The sequence below is a fragment of the Endocarpon pusillum genome (assembly GCF_000464535.1).
Source record: "Endocarpon pusillum Z07020 unplaced genomic scaffold scaffold3895, whole genome shotgun sequence".
In the NCBI taxonomy this organism is placed as follows: Eukaryota; Fungi; Ascomycota; class Eurotiomycetes; order Verrucariales; family Verrucariaceae; genus Endocarpon; species Endocarpon pusillum.
The window spans coordinates 72-21,745 of record NW_006916377.1 but is presented as its reverse complement, the minus strand read 5'-3'; the positions used below and the strand labels follow the sequence as shown (position 1 = coordinate 21,745).

The window sequence follows — 21,674 nt, the reverse complement described above, 5'->3', positions numbered from 1 at the left end:
AGTGTGGCGTGCAGAGCTACAAGCATTGAGGTCGATAGTGTTAACGTGAAAATGGGAGTATGAATGAATGGCCGGCTAAAGGTAAGAGCCACTTGCTGCTGTCAGGAGATACATCAATCAAGTCTGGTTCGACACTCGTTAGCGCTGTCCTTTTTGGCAGAATGGTTGATGCATCTTTCTTCTGCTGCTACTCGAGTACTATGTACTACGTAGTAATGGACCGGCAAAAGCGGCAGTACCCGAGGTCACACTTCATTGTACATACTCCGTAGTTACACAAGTAATCAGAGCCCCCACCTGTGCGGAAAGCTCCGCTGGGGATTTGCATCTCCAATTCCTACGGTAGACTACCCTACTCGTACCCCTTAGTATCGTGTATACAATAGGGCTGTCATTGGTCTTGCTTTCATCTTGCCTACAAGACTATGCTCCTATCCTCCATGTGAAGTACCCTCTTCAATCAGTGCATCCGTCATTCATAGAATGTTTTGCCATCCTCGAAAATCCTCTTTGAATCTCACTTCCTTGCGACTGCAGTGCTGCAAGATAATAACAATATTATCTGGCATTGACATCACATCCACATTGCTATAAATTTGTCCTTGTTTCTTAAGTTCTTGATATGTTCCCTTTGAAATCATGGCCGGTATCCTGGAACGATCTCGTCTACCAGCGCACAATGGGCTCCTCCATTTGCAAAGGGTGAAGCTCACCTCGAAGAACAGGTATACGCTCTATTTTCTTCTCATGACTCACCAAGGCTTACTCCATCAGGATCAGTACCTTCATGCTTCTGACTTCGGCTCTAGCACTTGGCTCATGTATTCCTTTACCGGAGCGCATTCTCCCTGCCGAGGTTCGAAAGATGGTTCAAGAACACAAGAAATTGCACGATAGGGAATATGGGGAATCCTGGCATAAGGAGCATCGGCGACTCGAGGAGCTCAATCGTCGATCGAAGGAGGCAACATCGGGGGTGGATTCAATGGAAAGGGCGGATCGGCCGCAAGGTGGTATATTTGTACCGATGACATGGTTGAGAAAATGTGAAAAGGAATATTACTCTGGCGACGATCCAGAATGGCAGGAATTTGTAAAACTGTCAAAAGATTTGAAGCGAGTGAAGGCAGTCAAATCTGGGTTGACTGCGAGTGTCTGTAGCGATCTAAATAATCGCGCTGTGATCACCCGCCTCCTCGGCCGACCGTTGACCGTCTATGCAACCTGGCTGGACTTTGACTTCCCATCAACAGCACCGGTCGAGTATGAACGCTCGGGAATACTTTGGACGAATGACAAGGTCACATGGGTGAGCAGAAGGGTCAATGAGCGACGGGCTAAAAGGCTCTATAGCGTTCTATTTCCCACAGCATTGCTTTCGTCGTTGCAAGCACTGAGCTCGACACTCTTGACATCTTATTTTAGTACTTCGCGAAGTCTCTGGTCAAAGGCAGGCAAATCAGATCAACAGGAGCCTATAGCAAAGCCTGTCGAAGGTTCTTCCCAACCTACAGTTGGCTCAAATGGATCCAAAAGTGCATCAATGCTAAGTACTCAAACGCGCACAAGCACACATCAGAATCTCTCCTTGGCTGCAACACCACGTGTGCAGGCCGAGCTTATCCGCAACATTATGCCAGAAGCAGAGCCGAACTCAGCCATTTCTGCTGCAGCCAGAGATTTCAAGCTTAACTTCTTAAGAAAATGGCGCAGCACGCAACTCGACATTCCACGAGGAGCCTGCTACCTGAGGGGTGAAATTGGCATCAAGGGACCAAAAGGTCGGTGTAAGATGTCTGTCTACGCAGTGTATCTGCCTAAAGAAAATGCTTTCGTACATGTTTTGGCGTCGACCACTGGGATCTGGCTAAATACCCAACGTCCACTTGGAAAACCCAAGTCTGAAAAGCCGCAGCTCGAAAATGGTCCGAAGGGTTGAAAACCAGGATTTCATCTGTATGGCAGGGAGCCAGATGGTTCGAATAGCTTTAAAAGGGGCATCTTGCTTTCAGAATGCTTTGGTGGTGCTCAAGGAATCACGGTATGACAGTGAAGGAACAGTGGAAGCCTAGTACAGTCTTGTTGTGGTTCGGCACCGTCCTCCCCAAAGAGTGTAAGTGAGTTGCCCCTCAGCATAAACAGCGACATTCGAACTGCTGTGCGGAGGAGCTTCATCTCCTGGAGCAGGCAAATAATCGTTATGAGGAGCCCCTATGTTGACAGAGTTAGCGATGGCGTCTAGGTAATAAGGAATGCGGCATGGGGAGTCTGCATTTACATGGGGCATCTGCATCAATGGAAGGTTGGCTGGACGATTGTGCGAGCACACATCCACAACGATCCCATGAAAGAATCTGGATAGGCCGTAGGCCGCATTGCGCATGGATTTACGATTGAAGACTGACAAACGCTCCAACAACTACTGCCAAGCAATCTTTTTCTCTGCCATGCCAGTTTCTCTTCCTGTGCAGCAAATACATCTTCTTTGGGTATTAGCATCGTGCTACAGCTCCGATAAGACTAATTGTCGTTCACATCTTTTTACCACTCCTCTGCTTTCCACTTCGGCCCTTGCCCTTGTACAATACCACCTCTTACTGGATGTCTTGCATGCAGCTTGCGATGGCCATCCATGCCGTCGGCGTCAACATGGGAAAGTATGTTCAGACAGGATCAGCAGTATCGCTTCTCTTCTACTTCAGCTTCAACCTTGCGCTTACGCTGCTCAACAAATTGCTACTGGAGAAGGTTGGTTACCGAAAACCCCTGCGTCCCTGATACCATCCACGGGACATTGCTGACTTATTTCCAAGGTGAAATTCCCATACCTGCTCACAGCACTACATGCAGGTGCTTCATGGCTTGGATGTGCTGTCATTCTTCGTAAAAGCAGCAGCGGTATCAGGATGCAGAATATTCGGCTTGTTGACTCTGTCAACCTTGTGCTCTTCTCCATTCTCTACAGCGTGAATATTGGGATCAGCAATGTCTCCTTGTTAGTCCTCACACCTCCACCAACCATCTCGATCCTCATTTTGACCTCTTGCACCACATTGTTCTCCGCATATGTCTAACATGAATCATCTCGTGTGATGATAACTGGCTAAATTTTCTTGAATAGGCGTCTCACGTCCCTCTCTGTACACCAGCTCCTCCGCGCAATCAGCCCAGCAATCACGGCTCTTATCCTTCGTGTCTTCTGCCGGAGGCAATACACATGGTCTTCCTATGCATCCTTGATCCTTGTCGTCTTTGGTGTGGCCCTCGCAACAACCACTCCTAGCCAGAGCACCCACATGTCGTCAACTCCAGGCAATGTATCTGGCATCCTCCTCACCCTTCTGGGTGCATTGCTAGCATCATGCAAGCCTATTGCTGCGGCTGCATTACAGAAATGCAAGTCGCCTCCGGGCGAAGGCGAAGGCGGGAAAGGCCTTAACCTGAGCGCCATGCAACTCCTTCACTACATTTCCCCACTTGCATTCCTGCAGTCTATTCTTTATGCCTGGATTGCTGGAGAACTCCGTCATCTCCCTTCCTCACCCTCCTCCGCCTCTCGCCTGGACACTACAACCGGAGAAAATGAGAAATTTACCATGAATGCAAGTTTTGCCATCTTTATTACACTTAATGGTCTAGTAGCTCTTGGCCTCAACATCGCATCTTTTGAGGCAAATCGGAGAGTCGGGGCGCTGGGGATCACCATCGCAGGGAATGTGAAACAGGTCCTCGTCTTGGTGTTGGATGTGGTCGTTAATGGTAAAGACGATATTTGGACTTGGCGGATGTGGATAGGGGTACTAGGAACCGTAGTGGGGAGCTGCTGGTTCGTGGTTGAAGAGGGGCGTCAGGGTGAAAAGATGCGGAGGGGCACGGTGGAGGTGGGGATGCAGATGATGGAGAAGGAGAAGGAGAAGGAAGGAGATAAGAACAGGGTGCTGGAGGAGGGTCGTGCAGAGAATTAGAGAATTAGAGAATTAGATGTATTAAACGGGCGTACGCCTGGCATGTGTATTGATATGGTCCATGAAGATCTGCCACTCTAAATTTCGGGCCGCGGGCCCGCAGCGATCAAGATCAGTAGACGGGTGACCACCACCCCACCAATCTCATGATCTCATGTGAGCATTATCGACCCATCTTCACCGCTGGGAACACATCTTTTCCAAACCTCACCCTCCACTCACCTCAATGGCCCTCCCACCCCAGTTCGCAGGCCAACTCCTCCCCGCCTCCACCCAGTCACAAGTCCCTCACACCCTCGAAATATGTACCCCCCCATCCCCCCAAAATCCCTCCCTATCAAATCACCCAAGATCCCTAACAGCGTAGCGCAACAGACCTCGACTACACCTGTCCCTACTCGCGCAAACTCTTCCAGACCCTCCACCCGGCCATCACCAGCCTCGTCACGCAAAAATACCCCAGCACACTGCGCGTCATCTTCCGCCAGCAGATCCAGCCCTGGCACCCGTCCTCGACGCTCTGCCACGAAGCCGCCCTCGCGGTCCTCCGCCTCGCACCCACCGAGTTCTGGCACTACTCCGCCGCGCTGTTTGAGCGGCAGACGGAGTTTTTCGGGGGCTTGCGGAGGAGAGGGTTGGGGTGGATGGCGAGGAGATGATGGGCTTGTTGAGGATTGCGGAGGGAGGGGGCGGAGGCGCCGGGTTGAATGATGGGAATAAGGTTACTGCGGATCTGAAATGGGTGGTTAAGAGTGCGAGGGTGGTGGGGGTGCATGTGAGTCCTACGGTTTTCTTTGATGGGGTGGAGGAGAGGACGATTGGTAGTAGTTGGACGGTTGGGCAGTGGGAGGAGTGGTTGGAGAGGAATGTTACGTGATAATTAGGGATTGGACCGGAGGGGAGGGAAGGGTTGTGAGAGGATCCAATACCATTGCATGTGGGGTGGAGTTGGGAAGCTGGTCTGAATCAAAAGCAAGGTCTTTGTTTGCTCGAGAACTTCTGAGTCCTGAGCTTTGCTGGTTGCTGGTTGCTGCTCGCTACTCGCTACTCGCTGGCTGGGTATGATAGCACTCCAAGACTCACTGTGAGCCGCCAAAGTCAAAATGCGCCGTATCCATCATGCATCATGCATCATCGCCGAAAGAATCACTACTGTTGAGCTGATGGTTGATAGTTGATCGGTCGCCTGGATTCTAGATTAGTAAGGTACTATACCCACAAAGTAACGGGATTCGTACTTGAACAGCAGAATGTGTGGCTCCGGCTCGTGGACCTCATAGTGCTCCCAACCCAGACTCTAGATTTGGTGGTCAGCTTTTTTGCCTACCAGCGAAAATCAGGGCTCTATACCTGTGTGATTCCTAGTCCTCTCCATTCTTCCTCCCACAACAGTTTCAGTGTACCTTTGGACGGGTCGAAGTAGTCACGGGGAATAGCCTTGAGCATAGCCTTTGGGAGCTGAACATGTCGGTATTCGTAGTAGTTGTCAGAGTATCTGAGCCAGTCAGGATTTGCTCTCAAAATTGTAGGTTTGAATGTGTCTCACCTCGCGGAGTAGCCGATCGACTCGATGTACTCATCCAAACGTACGCGCTCTTGTTCTAGTAACAACCTTGGCTTCGGGTTACGTCTCGAGTGATCGAGATCCGGTAGAGACATGGTGGTGGCTCAAGTCGTTTGTCGGTGAGTATGTGAGGAGTAGAAAAGAGATTTGTGTGTAGAAGTTGCGATGTAGTGTAAAGGACAAGGTCCAGGCTGCGGTGTCGCGTGCAGTGAATGTTTGTGACTTAGGTTAGCGCCGAGAATATCCAGGCTCCGGCTGTTGGAGGTATAAACACCAGACAAGCTTGTAGACAGCTATAAGTTGTGAATGAGTGAAGTGTTTACCAAGATCTGATAGACAGCAGATGCCGCGTATGGTCGTGTGAGAGCAAGACGAGTTTCAGGCAAAGCCAGATGTGGTAGGAGCACAGCTTTCAGCCTGAGAGAAAGAGCAGCTTATCAATTGACGTGAGTAGACAACAACAATGTTTAGTGGACACAGGCATGCGAAATAACAGCCTCTGCTGGAGTCCTGCTGGAGTCCTTCTGGAGTCGTCCGAACAAGTCCAAGTCGGGGCAGTAAACGAGTGAATGTAAACACGCACTTCTTCCACAGCACAAACAGCCCTGGGTAAGCCAAGCCAGGCCAGCTAAGGGCCGCCCCCACCAATCTGCTGTCAGAGGCACCCTCACCCACGTCTTGCCACGCAATTATTGCCACACCCATCAACCCATATTGGCATACCCTTTGAAGCTACCCAAAACGCGTATGAGCATGAAGAGTATGTGCACGGTCTTGAACCAGGTCAGTAATACTGCTGAATCTTTTGTTGAAGCTGTGGAGACTGATATCCTGCGATTCTGAAAGATCTGCTTCAAGTCTTCAATAAAATCACCCCCGCGCAGTTCAGAGAGCATTGTCCTGGTCGAACTTCGGACGCATTATTGATGAGTGTCAAGCGGAGGGCCAGCTCCGACATGGCTACCCCAGCGCCCAAGAAGCGTCGAGTGATCGTAAGTTTACCTCCTGCACACCCTCATCGTCACTATATCCGCCATCTTGCCGGGGCGTCACGGTCGCACCACCCATCATGGTCGCTTGTCGCCATGATAGCCAATATGCAGCAGTGGATAGCCCTGCTGCTGTGTGCCGAAGAATCAGCTGCTGCACTTATGCATAGGGATTGCGCAGTGCCAGAGCGGCTCGAGAGAGCGACCACTATCCCCCTTCGGCCTCTGCAGCCCGTGCAGTTGCAAGCCAGTGCTTTTGCGACCAAGACCTGGCTAATGTGAATGGAATCCGCAGGAGGATAATCGCTGGCCATCTGGAAATGAAACTGCTGAAGGCACAACTGCAACCGGGTTGAAATTGCTCGAGTCTCTCAAGAGTTCGAAAGACAAGACGTATGTAGTATCATTCAAGCTGCTCACAGCTATGCAGCACACCCATCGTTGCTGCGAATCTCTATGCTATCTACTAACGCTTTGCAGAGGTCGAATCGTTGCAACCGAGTTCCTCCAACTGCCACCTAGGGTATGTGTATATGGCACGAACCACTGATGACGAGAAACAAAAAATTGCTGTAACTAATACCTATGACAGACCAATACAGAGTATTACCGACAGGTCAAGCTTCCTCTCTCATTCCAGGAAATCGAGGTATGTGCCAACGCCAGCGCCGGGCGGGAATAGTCCTTTCCTGTGTGGTATGGAAGTGAGGAGGATATATGATAGTAGCTGATAAGCTTGCGCAGGACAAATTGAATGCTCTTCAATATGAGAATATGACAGCACTCGAGTCGGACCTCAAGCGTATGGTACAAAATGCCAAAGAGTTCAACACCACAAGCTCAAAGATCTATGAGGATGCGGAGAGGATTCGTAAAGCATTATCGAACTTCATGCCGAAGCACAACCCAGCGTACAAGGATCAGGAGTACCGTGCAGTGCCGACGCCGATTCCGGACGACATTGAAGATAAAGGCCATGTCAGTGAAGCTGCAACCCCCGTGGATGCACTTGTAGCCCCGACGATCAAATTAAGAGTGAATGGTTCGGCAAGCCGGAAGAGCGCAAATGGTGTAAAGGACGAAACCCCTTCGGCAGGAATGGAAAGCATGCAACAAGAGCAGCTCAAAATTGTGGAAGAAATGATCGAGCTTCGAGATCCAACGTGTGTTGCCAGAAGTGTTTATGTCTGTTTGTAGCCTGTAAAAGCTTACCTCCTACAGTGATGCGGACACCGAGATCACACTTGAGTTCTACGAAAAGCCTTCCAAGCGAGACTATCCCGACTACTACAAACAGATCTCGCATCCAACGGCTTTGAAAGACATCCAGAAGGCGGTCTCGAGCAACAAATTTCCAACCTGGGAGTCTTTCATTACAGAGGTTGAGTATCTGTGGGAAAACGCCAGAACCTACAACGAAGAAGGCTCCTTCATCCATGAGAATGCAAATAAGTTGCGGGTATGCTTTCCAGTCTGTTGTATTCTCCACCTAAATTGCTAATGATGTAGGACTGGTTCTTGAATCGACTGTCAGGTATTGACGGTGCACGAGATATTATGCCACCCAAGAAGCTCATCCTCAATCCACCCAAGAATCCGTCGCAACAACCAACGCCACGCATCAAATTCACTAACCTTAACAAAGATACTACACAACCTGGTATCACTGTTGACGAAGAAGCTCGACGTCGGCAGGATGAGCATGTACGGGCTGCTTCTCGAGGCCAGGTCTTTGGCTCGGGTGAGACACCAGTTCGCATGGCTCAGCGTCCTTCTAGCCGTAGAGAATCACCACGTGTCAGCGCTACACCTGTAGGCAAAGTCGAAGCCGGCTTGAAACGAAGTGCATCTGTCGCTTCCACAGGTGGCGCTGAAGACAAGGGAAGTCTGGCGCAAGACAGCAGCATGGCAGATGCACGTCCAGACAGTGACCAGCCCGCTCAGCCAGTTGGCAATCAGAAATTGAGTCAGGATGTGACCTCGACAGCATCGATGCAACCACCAGCTAGTATCCCTCAGCAGTCTCAGCCCGCCCAAGTTCCACGCCCTCCAACTGCCACACCAGCTTACCTAGTCGAGACCGCCTTCGATCGGGTCATGAGAGATCCACGAAAGGGTAGACTTTCCATCATCGGATTTCTAGTTTGTAAGCTGACAATCTCACAGGTATCGAGGATGCTCTGTACACGCACATTGAAGCCGAAACAGACCCGGAGCTTGAACATCCTCACCCATGGAAAATGACATACTTTCCCGAGAAAACACAAACCCAGCACGGGATGGTAATCCATCTGCCCCCATCGCATCCATGGTTGCAGATGACTCTTCATCTCAGCCAAGAGTGTCTCGGTCGTGCACAGTGGCGACCGGTTTTGAGCAGAGACCTAGCAATCCTCTATCCCACACAACCAACCGTGCGTGGTGTCTATACCTTCCACTTCAGACTTCTCCCTGGAGTCAACACGATCTGCGCCGATTTTTTAGCTACGATAAACAAGAAAGGAGAACCAGCACCGGAATGGCCCCAGGAGAGACATGACTTCGAGCGATTCGTCCTTACAGTCAACTTTCTAGCACAAGAGATCTAGCATATGAGGCATGGAGTCATAGTATTCTTTACACGGAGATGTTATGCGCAAGCAACTGGGTGTACTATTATGGGTGATGGCCAGTGTGCCTGACTTTGTCACCGATGCACCAGGAGAAGGGCTAGTTAAAGATATGGATTAAGTGCTGTTATAGAAATGGCAACTATTTTGTCAAAGACGGACCACATTAATGTTTTAAGCAAAATACATTATAAGTCTGAGGATTTCATCAGATGACAGACGACTAAGCTATCTATCCTTGTACACTCTAAGCAATCTTATGGTTAGAGTAATCTAAGCGCACCCTGATGGCTCTTTTAGCATGATTTTATGAGAGCCTCTTCCTTACTGGCCTCGCCGATCTTAACCCCTTACGGGTGCCGAAACGGGTTTATAAAATGAATGGATGGACAAATGAATCAATCAACCTCTTCCTGCTAAGCACGTCACCGTCGGCTTCTTGTGGTGTAACCACGTGCTTCTTCATTTTCAAAACTGAAGCAAGTCCCGTGCTGGCTCATGCTCTCCAGTAAAGGCATGTTTCTTTTGCAGTAACGAACACACGTCTCAGCCCGGAATAGCTAAAAGCTAGTCTTTGTTCTCCAAGGCAATCGCTTCTCATCCATCGAGCAGCGAGTCTTTTGACTATTTTCTAGCAAAGCCAACGAGAACACATGAAGCAACATTCACTTCTCCTCCTATTGTCAGTTGATAACATGGTGACTCGCATAGCGTAGATGTAGTGATGTTGTACCCGGCCACAATTAGAACATTCTTCGTTGTGTATGTAGCCGTGCTACCCCTGTGCAGAACACTTGTGAATTCGGAACAATTATATGTGTAGCGGCTCCGCTGCGGTCCACTGCTGGGCAAGCTGATCTGAGCCAAACTTTAATTTTTCCGCAAAAATTGTGGGGCTTTTCAAAAAGTTCGCAAGCCAGGTCGGAACTTTTTCCAATTCATACTGTTAGCCAGGCTTTCCGAAGCATACCTCACAACCCTTACAACCCTTAACCTCTGCCTACATTCAATACTTCTCCTGCTAGCGTTCTCGAGTACGACAGGCTGACATGGCCGAAGAAGTCTATGAAGGTGCCATTGGCATCGATCTCGGTTCGTCCTCATTTGATAGCCTCGCACCAACCGACTGTGCATTGACCTTACAATCAGGAACAACATACTCTTGTGTTGCTAACTATGAAGGCACCAATGTCGAAATCAGTACGTTGCGCCCCTCTACATGCCTCGCGCAATATGACAAACTTCTCTTGAAAAAGCACATTTGCTAAGATCTTTCAATAGTCGCAAATGAGCAGGGCAGCTTCACCACACCTTCATTCGTGTCTTTTACGGACCAAGAGCGCCTCATTGGAGAAGCAGCAAAGAATCAGGCTGCCATGAACCCGAAGAACACTGTCTTTGACATCAAGTAAGATCGAGGAAACTGTCCAGCCATAGCTCGAAATTACTAACTTTGAGTAAGGCGCTTAATTGGTAGAAGGTTTGATGATCAGACTGTCAAAAAAGATATCGAATCATGGCCGTTCAAGGTCATTGATCAAGGCGGCAACCCTATGGTGGAGGTAGAATACTTAGGCGAGAACAAGACCTTTTCTCCACAAGAAATCTCTTCAATGGTGCTGATGAAGGTTCGTCATCCCTACATGCCTTTACCTGATATATACTGATACGTGCCCTTAGATGAAAGAAGTCGCCGAGACCAAGTTGGGAAAGAAAGTCGCTAAGGCTGTCGTCACGGTCCCTGCATATTTCAACGACAATCAAAGACAGGCCACCAAAGATGCTGGTGCTATCGCTGGTCTCAACGTGTTGCGCATCATCAACGAACCCACTGCTGCCGCTATCGCATATGGTCTTGGATCTGGCAAGTCTGACAAAGAGCGAAACGTACTGATCTACGACTTGGGTGGAGGCACATTCGATGTGTCGTTGCTAAACATTCAAGGTGGTGTCTTTACTGTCAAGGCTACTGCTGGTGATACACATCTAGGAGGACAGGACTTTGACACGAACCTGCTGGAACATTTCAAAAAGGAATTCAACCGCAAGACGAAGAAGGATCTATCCGGCGACCCGCGAGCATTGCGAAGACTTCGAACAGCTTGTGAGCGAGCTAAGAGAACTCTGTCGAACGGGACTCAGACCACTGTTGAGATCGATTCTCTGTTCGAGGGTGAAGACTTCAATGCTCAGATCACTCGTGCCAGGTTTGAGGACCTGAACGCGAAAGCTTTCTCCGGGACCTTAGATCCAGTGCAGCAAGTCCTGAAGGATGCAGGTCTCGATAAGTCAAAGGTCGATGAGATTGTGCTTGTTGGTGGCTCTACTCGTATCCCTCGTATCCAGAAACTATTGAGCGACTTCTTTGATGGCAAGAAGCTCGAGAAGGTTATTACATTTTGCTCTGCGCATGTTACCTAGCTGATCCATTGCACAGAGTATCAACCCTGACGAGGCCGTTGCCTATGGAGCAGCTGTTCAAGCCGGCATTTTGTCTGGCAAGGCCACATCTGCAGAAACCGCAGATCTGTTGCTTCTCGATGTTGTTCCTTTGTCCCTTGGTGTCGCTATGGAGGGAAACATCTTCGCTCCTGTTGTCCCCCGCGGACAGACCGTACCAACAATTCGAAAAAGGTGAAGTTCATTTCATATCTTTGGTTCCTTTCCCAACATACCAACCATCGCGAGCAGCTACTGCTTTCATATCGTTGTTTCCCTCCCCAACATACCAGCTATCGCGAGCAGCTACTGACTAATCCCTTGATAGAACGTTCACCACTGTTGTCGACAACCAGCAGACTGTCCAGTTTCCCGTCTTTCAAGGCGAGCGTACCAATTGTGAAGACAACACATCTCTTGGAGAATTCACTCTGGCTCCCATTCCACCAATGAAGGCTGGAGATGCTGCTCTAGAAGTTGTCTTCGAGGTGGACGTCAATGGTATCTTAAAGGTCACAGCAACAGAAAAGTCATCTGGTCGAAGTGCCAATATCACTATCTCCAATGCAGTCGGGAAACTGTCTTCATCCGAAATCGAAGACATGATTACTGATGCCGCAAAGTTCAAGACCAGCGATGAAGCATTCACCAAGAAATTCGAGGCTAAGCAGCAGCTGGAGTCTTATGTTAGCCGTGTTGAAGACATGATCTCCGACCCAGGTATGTCGATGAAGATGAAGCGCGGCAACAAAGAGAAGATCGAGACTGCTCTGAGTGATGCCATGGCCCAGCTTGAGGTCGAGGATTCCACGCCTGAGGACCTGAAAAAGAAGGAATTGGCTCTGAAGAGATTGATGACCAAGGCAATGGCCACTCGGTGATCTGTCTTATTGAAGCTGCTGCCACCTGCCTTTCTCCTTTTCATCCAGTTTTGTCGAGCATGCGTCCTGCCAGCTCTTCTAGTTTGATGTGCAGCAACGTCTTCTCCTCCATGATAAATAGACTAGGGGTTCAGGGAGAGCAGCGGAAAAGTCGAAGCGATTTCATTAGCTAGATTGACAAAAGAGAACTCGAATCCAAAAGCCAATTTCACCCCATCACCGAAGTGCTATAGATGATGGGATCTTTAGGGATACGCCATTGATCATGGATCCCCGCTCGAGTGCCTGGTTAAAACAGCTGTTGCCGCTCTCGGTACCTTAGACCTTGGTACTTTCTTTCTATGCAAACACCATACAAAGTAAGTTGTTCCCAATTTGAACTACCATGGACTCCATCCCCACTTCCTCTCCAGCATTAGCCGCATCCTTCCAGGGGGACTACGAACGCATTTATTGTTCAAATGAGTAGTAAATCTACGTTGTATGGCCTGGAAGACCTACTATCAAAAGCTCCTCTTTCGTCAGCAGCTGCTGCTTCTTGACGGAACGTGGTTCTGATACACACTTTGCGCAAAACAAGCATGTTATCCTGCTCGAGACAGGTAAAGGAAAGGTTAAGATCAAGTTGCAAGTCATGATATTGAGACCAGTAACGTTGATTTTTTCGGCCTAACAGCTCAACTGCCTTCTACTTCACAATTTCTAACTAGTTTCCGGGACGTCCAACGCTGCCTCTGGCGTTGGTGTCCGAGCGGACTGCCTCAAAAGCGGTACGAGAAGGTTGATGCTTAAACAGGAAGTGACCATGACGGTGCACGAAGGCCACATCAGCGACAATTCTAGGTACATCAGGATTCATGTCCGCCTCAACCGTGTTTAGCTGTCCCCAGCCAAAAGGTGACTGAGGAGCATATTAGCCATCACCACCAGATAGCTGTTCGAACTTGATCGCTTTTGACTCAATGAGTTATTTATGAAACTTCACCCATCATCCATTTCCTTCCATTTTGTTACAACAAAATGCACTCGTATGTCTTAATTGGTCAGGTCTTTGGGAAGGATCACGTATCTGAAGCCGAGGCGGTTGAGAAAGTCGCAAAACAAGCTCGGTCCTCGCCGAGCGGTCTTTCGGCATGAGCCTCAATCCATCTCCCTTCAGCCACGGCACTACCGGCTCGCAGACGATGATCAACGAGTTCTGTAGCGCATGTTTCATCTCTCTGCACTGTTTCGTCTCCATTAACTGCTCCGTCTCGCTTTCGCCAGCGAGCCCCGATTGGTCGGGCATAGACCAAAGACCTTTGATGGCGTCCTCGGATTCGAACTGCGTTTCCAATATCAGGCGTTGCAGTCGCAGCGCTCGAGACTTGGAGTCGGATACCGTCTTGCCCGTGCACCCGCAATCCAGTGGAACTTTGCGAGCGACTTCTTCCAGCACAAATGGTGTTCCTACCGTTGAGGCTCCCCAGGTTGTGTTTGAATGATCGTGAAAGTACTTTTCGAGACCGGAAATCAAGGTTGTTTTGCCGCTGGACTGCGCGCCAACGATATAGATATTTTTTGGCCTTTGCTGCGGTTGGATGGCCTGCGCCATTCCTACCTGCCTCAAACTTGATGGGGAGTGGGAGTGTACTCCGTAGGTAGACTGAGACACTGGTATAGGGTTCCGGAACCAGCCTGCTCGGGCTTAGATCTATGGAATGAATGATGATAGTAAGGCTGAGGTGGAGCATACCTAGTCCAACCTAATGAAGGAGTGGGTCAATGAGCGAATGACTGCTGCCATTCAACAACAAAGTAGTTTGTAACAGCTTAGGTTATACTCTCTGTTGAGGACTTGTGCGCAAAGTAAGCGGACAACTTCCCATCGGCCTTTCCGGGTGGAAAGGCCCAAGAATATTTCTGCATGAAAGCTTCTATCTCGGCGTGCATGCTGTCTGATGCCCGTGAGCTGGCCACTGGATCGACCTCACCCACGCTCTGCAGCTCAACTTCACCAACCATATGCCCGAAACTAGCAGAATCGAGCACGACTTCGAACCTCCGGTTGGCTCTCCACCTATCCCGCACCGTGGTAAAATGAGCCATCTGTGACAGCCCGAAGTCAACGCTGTGTGAGGATGCTTGTCCGGTGCATCGGGCTACCAGATCGCCAATCTCATCCTTCCCAGCAAGCTCCTCGAACGTCGAGTTTTGGTAGTCGCCGCTCTGACGTACTTTCGCTTGCCAGCGGCCATCGCGTTTTCGCACATAGATGCCAGTTGAGGACAGCTTTTGGTGCTTATCGAAGTACGTATCACTGAAGGTCTTGCGTCCAAGGTACGACAGCTCTGGGAACGGAGGCTCGCCCCCATTCGCTCGTAGCAAGTTGACAGACTCGACAGTGCAGCGGAATTTGCGTTCCACTTCGAGCGTTATTTGACGAGAAAGGCGGGCCGCAGTCTGCCTCATTGCGAGCTATTGCCCGGTTGAAAGAGGGCTGACAGTTTCTTTCCGAGATCAGCATTCAAGCAGACATTCAAAATTTACAACATACCGAGCCGTTCAGGGTAGCTTAGGGAGCAGCTCAAAAGAGCATCTCAAGGATATTTATGCATGTCCTGGGTCTAGAAAATAGGAATTTCCTGACCGAGTGACTCGTCTTTCACGTGAAAAAGATGTTAGATGTCAGATACGTGAGCAGTGACGATGAGCCTCCCACAGTTTGCAAACTGCAGTAATACTATTATGACTGTACTGTTATCTATTTGCTGTGATCGACGCAGGCGTACCGCGTCACAGTAAATCTCCATACAAAATTAGTGGGCAATAGTATATCAAGCCCTGACCCTGAATGTGGCTGTTTGCAAATAATTCTGTTAAATATGGCTGTCTGAAGACATTCCGTCTACAGTGACCCTAGAATTCTGTGCTCGGGTTATCTCGTTACTGAGGTGCTTGCTTACTGTTGGCTGGTAAAATACTGACTCTTCTGGATTTTGAACCGTGGTTCTGAGGAAGGGAGGGGCCGAAGGGCTGAATCTTAGATATAGGAATTGTTAGTTAATTAATGGTAGTCTGTTCTTGATTAGGGCATTAGAAGTACCCGGGCCTATAACTAAAACGACTGGGGCCATTTAGACCCGCGTCAACATAACATATATTTCTGACATCTCCCGACCAACGTCATTCTTTGCGGCTAGTTAGTAGTGGCTGTAAACCTCTGACCACCCTTGCACAGGGGTTGAGCAGTCTATACAGGCTGGGAAGTGATCGATGGTTTTGCCCGCCTCTTCAATTGCTCTACAAAGATTTGAAAGAAACCGCGGCTCCTCTGAGGCCAAGTACGTGTATAATCTGCAGGCACCTTGTATTCCTCATATTGTTTTTTCTGGTCACTGAAACCAAGCCTCTCTGCGGATTGGATCGTCGTACTTGAAGTGGACGACTCATCCTCATCGCTGGATCGGGACAAAATACTGAGAAGTATTTTCTAGACAGTTTCTGAGTCTATTGTGCAAAAGCCAACATGTAAGTCGCTAAATATTGTAGCCAGGTCGTGGCTTCCTCGGCCGTATAGCTCCCGTCATTATAGCAAAGAGACAATGTAGAAGCGCCTTTCCAACTGTCAAGTCGGAATGACCTATCGCTGGTCAGTGACAGATATGAAGATCAAGCAATGACGAGTGATTGTAGAGCGCCACTCATGGAAGTTCAGACTCACATGGACGGCAAATACTTATTCAGGAAGAAAGAAACATTCTCTACAGACATGAGCTTCTCTCCTGTAGCCGCGCTCGTAACATCCCCAGGAATGAATCGGTCATTCATTCCGTCACTGACGAAGATCTATCAAGACTTGGTGTCAGTAAAACAGTGATTCCGACCTGAAGAGAGGCAGGAGAGAAATGTACCGCATGAGCCATCCCACCGAACGGCACTGATTCCTTGGGGCTGGCCAACATCAGCTTTTCGCTCCCAACCAATAGGCTGCACGACGAAAACCCACGAAGTTAGGTATGACGCAATGAAATTATCTTTCGAGATCCCCAGCGCCAATAGGAACGGTTTGCTCATCCAATGATCATACGCCTCCTTGACAAGTTTGCATCCCCTTTCGAGCGCCTCCACAACCGCATCTCTATCGTTGCCATCGACCATGAAGAACTTGATATTCTTGATTTTTATTACCGCACCAGTCTGACACATGCCATAATAATCGCGCGCGTGGTCATCTCTCAGCCACCGACGGCCATTGACGGGAATCGGCATGATCAAGGATTGGCTGTCCGGAATATCGTTGGAAGGTGGATTGGCTTTAAGCAGCGCCAGAACAGTGGCTGCATGACCCAGATGTGAAATCGTATACTTGGGACCGAGACGAGATTTGACGGCGCGGATCATGGTTTCACTCTCGGGGACAGTGAAGGTGTGGAATATGGTGCGAGGTGTTCCCGTTTTGGCTCTGCATCGGAGGCCCCAGCTAAACCGTACGTTGCTTATGTTAGATCGGAAGTTGCAGGACAGAATGAGTGACTTACTTCAATTTCAAGCAGAGCCTGGATGTACTCGTCGCGAGCAGTATTGAAGTCGTCACCCAAAGAACCTATGTCAATATCCAAGGCGTCCAAGACCGGCACACCAAGGTTCGCGATTTCTTCTCCCCACTGATATTGTGATGGTTTCTGTTCTACGCCTAGGTTCTGACTCAAACTTCGGAGCAGATCTCCAGCGAACATCCGCACACTGATTCCGTCCCAGTACAGATGGTTCATGTGCATCAAAACATCTACAACGGTCCCTGGAGTGAGCGGTGTATCCTCATTTGCAACGTCCGCGACGATATATATCGAAACTGGCTTTGCTGGCTGACTACCAACCAGTCGTCGTCGCTGCTCGACTTCTGTCCGTGCATCAACACCAGTTTTCGATGTGGCCAGAATGTGAACCGTGTTGTGGGCCCATGTATGAGCGTCTTTGCTATTCTCGGGTGGCGTATATTGAATGACCGGAGCGACTTGATTATCCCACAGGACTGTGCAGGCAATTTCTGGATGTTTGAAGCGGATCTCCAGCAGCGCGGGCTGAAGCTTCTCCTTGAGGGATGAGAGGGACAGTGCCGTGGCAGTGGAAAGATTATTAATGCGAAGGGTGGTCATCAGATACAGATCGTACTGCCCCTTGATATTGTTGTCTCTTATACCCACAAGAACCTCTGCACCATTCGCACGGCGTTGTAGGACTCGAGGATCTGTCTTTGACTTCTCCCATCTGTACGTCTCTGGAGCCAGAGGAGGCACCTCGGGGAGTCGGCCAGGCATCATGGTCCGCGATCAACAGACTGAAGTGGGGAAGTGAAACTGTCCTGTTCTCATCTCTCTCGGCAGGGAGTACAACTAAACGTCTTTAAATGCTGAAGCGAGACCATTGTCTGGTTATTGCCAAGATTTCACTCGGTACATCACCAAGGAGTACTCATGTAGGCACTCTATTATTACAATTAAGTGAAACTCCAGTAATCATTTTTTACACTCACCCATTGAGGATCTATGATCCTGACGAAACGCACTGCAACGTCAGGGACCTCTGCATGTAACCTGTTGTCAACCTGCTGTGCAGAGTGCGTAGAGAAGCAAGTTGATTGATAGCTACGGGGGTAGAGAGCGTAGATCTATGTACAATTGGCTGTACCGTATAGCGAAATTAGAAGTGAAATTGCGTTGGAAATTGACCAATTAGAAGCAGTAGAAACGCAGGGATTACGCATATTAAACGCGGCCAATTGGCCCTCTCAGAAGGTCAACACCTGTTAACAGCAGGGTGCGTGCACCACCTTTTCCACTTTGTGCATCATACGTTCGGCAGGGCGGCACTACCCATAGAAAAGTCGTAATGGGCGGGGCTCCATTCCCGATGGGGAGCAGAATGGATCAAACTCTCAATTGGTGGTGTGTAGCTAACTAGAAACCTAAGATGCAAAGATCGGATGAATGGCTCCCTGGGCGCCAAGGCTCCACACCGGAATGCGTCAACTTTGAGCGTCTATTTGAAGTTTGAACTTCAACCTTCAGCGTTCAAACAGGCCAATGTATTACTTCACCAAATTTATATGAGCAGTTGCATCAATGTTTTCATTCTGCAAGCAAGTTGTTACGTAGCAAAGGATTGCTGTCATCAACTAAAACAATTAAATTGTCGGAATCAAAATAAAGATGTACAGGATAACCTCTGTCGTGGCGGTTGATAGTGACGTCAGCAAGTCACAGACACAAGTCCAAATTAGCATGAAGAGTCAGTAGATCAAATACGTCCAAAGGTCAAAGAAGCTTTCTGTGCATTTTCAGACGATGTCGCTCTTCAAAAGACAGTGTATGATCATTGCCCTGAGGCAGTCACTTCGGCAAAATGTTTCGTCATCACAGAACAGACAAACTGGTGATGGATAAAGAATACAAAGATATTAGGCACATACTACGGGGGGCCATAAGTAATGTTAGCTCCACGCTAGTAAAATTCCTTTGTACGGCGCTATCAAAATCAGAATACGTACACAGAATACGTGGAAAGAGGGCACAGAATTAGCATATAGAATACACAGAAAAAGGGCATAGAAATACATAGAAGAAATGCATAGAATTGGCACACAAGATACACAGAAAGAGTAAATCAGCATCCATGATAGTAAACAGTTGGATACAGAGTCCTGGTTATTGATGGGGCGAGAGAGATACTAGATTCTCTTATTAATTTATACTAACTTTATCCATCTGCCCCCAAGGGTGTGTAAAACATCTATGTACTGTCCAGCATTTAACTTCCGGCCATTGGCCCTGACATCACCTTGCGGCCTCTTCGTCACAATCTTCCCATCCTCATATCTGATGTTGAACTCTTCGATCAGGATGCTGGCAGCACTTCTCATCATGCCGTGGACATAGCACAACCCCACGAGCATGTACCATTTGTGCACGGGCCTGATGACGAATGGGATTCGACAGCCAGAGAACACGATGACCTCGTCGCCACGTTGTGCGATCGAGGGCACGAGCGCCATGTAACCGTTCCCAGTCCAGGCGAACGAGTAGTCGCGGAAGGCGAATGAGGTCTCAATCGCGCGATGGTACGCTGGACTTGAGGTCGTATTGCAGTCGGCGAGCCACTTCCGCCACTCCTCGGCTGAAGCGATCAAGTCATCGGGGGCGAGGTTGCTTTCAGAATCTTGGGAAGCAATGAGCGTGGCGTTGTAAGCTTGTCGGAGAGTATCCGAGGTGATATACAAGCCTGTCTTAAGAGACTCGAGGAACCTTAAGTTTTGATCGTCGATGTCAATGATTTCCTTCCTGTGCGCTTGGAAATGATCATCGCTAACCCATGAAGATCTTGGAGATAGATAGGTTATCTTGTCTTGCATTAATGTCAAGATCTCAAGAACCAAGACCGCCCTCGTTGCCGATTCTTGCACTGCCAGCCACTCCTGTTGTATGCGCAACCTCTCCACCTCTTGTATGTCGCCCTCCTGGAGCCGTGACTTGCTTTTTTCTAGCCGAGATCTATCCTTCTCTAGCTGCCTGCGCTGTTCTCTGAGCGGTGCACAAAGCGGCCGAATGCTCGCGGCTCCCTGATAGGTGAGCAGGAGTTGCCGCTCTTTCTTCGTCAAGCCGGTCACTCTGGTCCTGACATTATTCATGTTGCCGCCAGCCGCCCAATCTTTCAAAGGGGCAAATTGAATCGCAGCAGGATATCGCCAGTCCGGTACCCAGCTGGGAAGGTCTGAGTTCACACCTTGATTAATCAAACCAGCTTGTTCAAGCACCTGATGTGCGACGAAATCCTGCTTGAAGAAAAACTTGGCTGCGTTGGCGTAGACTTCTTGCCACGAGAGATCATAGTTGGGTTTCAAAAACACCTCGTTTGTGTCTCTGTACATATCGGAAGCCATGGAACTCATGGCGTAGACCTTGTCATGAGGCTTTGTGGCATGACTTGATCTGGCTTGAACAACGTGGTAGAACAACGGATTGCCAGCTATACTATTGGCTTCGGTACTTTCTCCAACGCGATAATTCTCGATCGCATCGATAGTGTCCAGTGTCGGCTGAATGTCACCAAAACTAAAGTCCGTCCACTCTGGCCATACTATTGTTAAATTTGGCCGGAAAAGAGATGCTAGAGTGGTCAACTGAGCCCAGGTTATGCTATGGGGTCCCCTTAGTGCGTAAGGATCTCGTCCTACGGCTGCTTCTTGACGGATCCAGACCCGCGAAAACCACTCCGCTTGGAATAGCCGTGCAATACCGTTCACCAAAGTTGCCTTGTCCTGATGGAAGGCCAACTCGTCCAGAATAAATGACTTGGTCTCCACGTTGCCTCTTTTGTAAGATCTGTATTCCTCCATAATCTTTTTCACATCGAGAGTATTGGCGTAGTTGATCACATGCTCGGTGAGATCATCGGCCTCGCTGAGCCAGATGGCTGTGTTTTTCGCTTGTTTATATATTTGATGCATCAGACTAATTTGGGAGCTTTTCTCGGTAATATCGTTTTGGTTAATGCATATGGAATCCAGCCAGACATGCACATCGCTATTGGCTTTTCGTAATGTTCTGAGCACATTTTCTGCATTCTGACGAATAGGGAATGCAAAGCGACCGACATAGCATGTAAAATGCGGATCTACTGAAGGTCCCCAGGGATAGGATATGGCTGTATATTGTTGATTAGCCGTCTCTAGACTGCGTTTTTCTAATGAGCAAGAGAGATCATCTTCCTCTAACCCCTGGTGAATCCTCAGTAAGCGAATTTCATTGTCAGACAGTGTTTCATATTCATATAGCTCCCTAGTGACCATCTCTATACCATAAAAGGGGCAAAGCGGCTGCCGATACAGTGGGCAGTGAAGGTCGGTCATATGAAGGCAAGGCAAGAGAGAGAGAGACGCATCAAGGATTCCAAACATCACATGACATTTCACGCGTTTAGTCTTAGTGGGTTACAGCGGATATTTACGCATCCTCGACGCACAAGCCGCACCAAGGCGAAACGAATTGGCCAATCACAATATCATCATTACGGACCCTCGAATTGGTCGATATACTAATCTACCAATCCATCTTGATCTTATTATCCCCTGTGTCACTGAATGCTAATCTCAACAAGGAAGGGGAAGCATTCAGTGACACAAGGGATAGTAGATGGTGAGTGGACGGGTAGGCGACACATGATCGGTACAATGGAGTTCATGCCGGTTG

At 48.9% G+C, this 21,674-nt stretch overlaps 10 protein-coding genes across 10 annotated transcripts; 5 read left to right on the top strand and 5 right to left on the bottom strand.

Moving 5' to 3' along the window:
• Positions 1 to 639: 639 nt before the first annotated feature.
• Positions 640 to 1,939, top strand: EPUS_07758 (uncharacterized protein; the record flags this gene model as incomplete). Its single annotated transcript, XM_007805053.1, has 2 exons — positions 640 to 725; positions 775 to 1,939. 2 exons carry the CDS (start codon positions 640 to 642, stop codon positions 1,937 to 1,939), a joined length of 1,251 nt encoding a protein of 416 aa, XP_007803244.1.
• A 683-nt stretch (positions 1,940 to 2,622) lies between these two features.
• EPUS_07757 (uncharacterized protein) lies at positions 2,623 to 3,965 on the top strand (the record flags this gene model as incomplete). Its single annotated transcript, XM_007805052.1, has 3 exons — positions 2,623 to 2,748; positions 2,814 to 2,995; positions 3,122 to 3,965. The coding sequence occupies 3 exons, from the start codon at positions 2,623 to 2,625 to the stop codon at positions 3,963 to 3,965; spliced, it is 1,152 nt and encodes a 383-aa protein (XP_007803243.1).
• Positions 3,966 to 4,191: 226 nt separating this feature from the next.
• On the top strand, positions 4,192 to 4,624 carry EPUS_07756 (uncharacterized protein; the record flags this gene model as incomplete). The annotated part of the gene is made up of 2 exons (XM_007805051.1): positions 4,192 to 4,270; positions 4,341 to 4,624. The coding sequence occupies 2 exons, from the start codon at positions 4,192 to 4,194 to the stop codon at positions 4,622 to 4,624; spliced, it is 363 nt and encodes a 120-aa protein (XP_007803242.1).
• A 539-nt stretch (positions 4,625 to 5,163) lies between these two features.
• On the bottom strand, positions 5,164 to 5,624 carry EPUS_07755 (Cyclin-dependent kinases regulatory subunit; the record flags this gene model as incomplete). The annotated part of the gene is made up of 3 exons (XM_007805050.1): positions 5,164 to 5,262; positions 5,316 to 5,460; positions 5,512 to 5,624. The coding sequence occupies 3 exons, from the start codon at positions 5,622 to 5,624 to the stop codon at positions 5,164 to 5,166; spliced, it is 357 nt and encodes a 118-aa protein (XP_007803241.1).
• An 861-nt stretch (positions 5,625 to 6,485) lies between these two features.
• Positions 6,486 to 9,106, top strand: EPUS_07754 (uncharacterized protein; the record flags this gene model as incomplete). Its single annotated transcript, XM_007805049.1, has 8 exons — positions 6,486 to 6,521; positions 6,814 to 6,911; positions 6,999 to 7,041; positions 7,111 to 7,167; positions 7,263 to 7,681; positions 7,740 to 7,977; positions 8,028 to 8,634; positions 8,685 to 9,106. The coding sequence occupies 8 exons, from the start codon at positions 6,486 to 6,488 to the stop codon at positions 9,104 to 9,106; spliced, it is 1,920 nt and encodes a 639-aa protein (XP_007803240.1).
• Positions 9,107 to 10,176: 1,070 nt separating this feature from the next.
• Positions 10,177 to 12,447, top strand: EPUS_07753 (Heat shock protein SSB1; the record flags this gene model as incomplete). The annotated part of the gene is made up of 6 exons (XM_007805048.1): positions 10,177 to 10,327; positions 10,409 to 10,535; positions 10,590 to 10,755; positions 10,808 to 11,515; positions 11,565 to 11,761; positions 11,895 to 12,447. The coding sequence occupies 6 exons, from the start codon at positions 10,177 to 10,179 to the stop codon at positions 12,445 to 12,447; spliced, it is 1,902 nt and encodes a 633-aa protein (XP_007803239.1).
• Positions 12,448 to 13,435: 988 nt separating this feature from the next.
• Positions 13,436 to 14,041, bottom strand: EPUS_07752 (uncharacterized protein; the record flags this gene model as incomplete). Its single annotated transcript, XM_007805047.1, has 1 exon — positions 13,436 to 14,041. One exon carries the CDS (start codon positions 14,039 to 14,041, stop codon positions 13,436 to 13,438), a length of 606 nt encoding a protein of 201 aa, XP_007803238.1.
• Positions 14,042 to 14,259: 218 nt separating this feature from the next.
• Positions 14,260 to 14,898, bottom strand: EPUS_07751 (uncharacterized protein; the record flags this gene model as incomplete). Its single annotated transcript, XM_007805046.1, has 1 exon — positions 14,260 to 14,898. The coding sequence occupies one exon, from the start codon at positions 14,896 to 14,898 to the stop codon at positions 14,260 to 14,262; it is 639 nt and encodes a 212-aa protein (XP_007803237.1).
• Positions 14,899 to 15,936: 1,038 nt separating this feature from the next.
• EPUS_07750 (uncharacterized protein) lies at positions 15,937 to 17,747 on the bottom strand (the record flags this gene model as incomplete). Its single annotated transcript, XM_007805045.1, has 5 exons — positions 15,937 to 16,069; positions 16,151 to 16,275; positions 16,341 to 16,380; positions 16,436 to 16,924; positions 16,996 to 17,747. The coding sequence occupies 5 exons, from the start codon at positions 17,745 to 17,747 to the stop codon at positions 15,937 to 15,939; spliced, it is 1,539 nt and encodes a 512-aa protein (XP_007803236.1).
• Positions 17,748 to 19,174: 1,427 nt separating this feature from the next.
• EPUS_07749 (uncharacterized protein) lies at positions 19,175 to 21,274 on the bottom strand (the record flags this gene model as incomplete). Its single annotated transcript, XM_007805044.1, has 1 exon — positions 19,175 to 21,274. One exon carries the CDS (start codon positions 21,272 to 21,274, stop codon positions 19,175 to 19,177), a length of 2,100 nt encoding a protein of 699 aa, XP_007803235.1.
• Between the last annotated feature and the right edge of the window lie 400 nt (positions 21,275 to 21,674).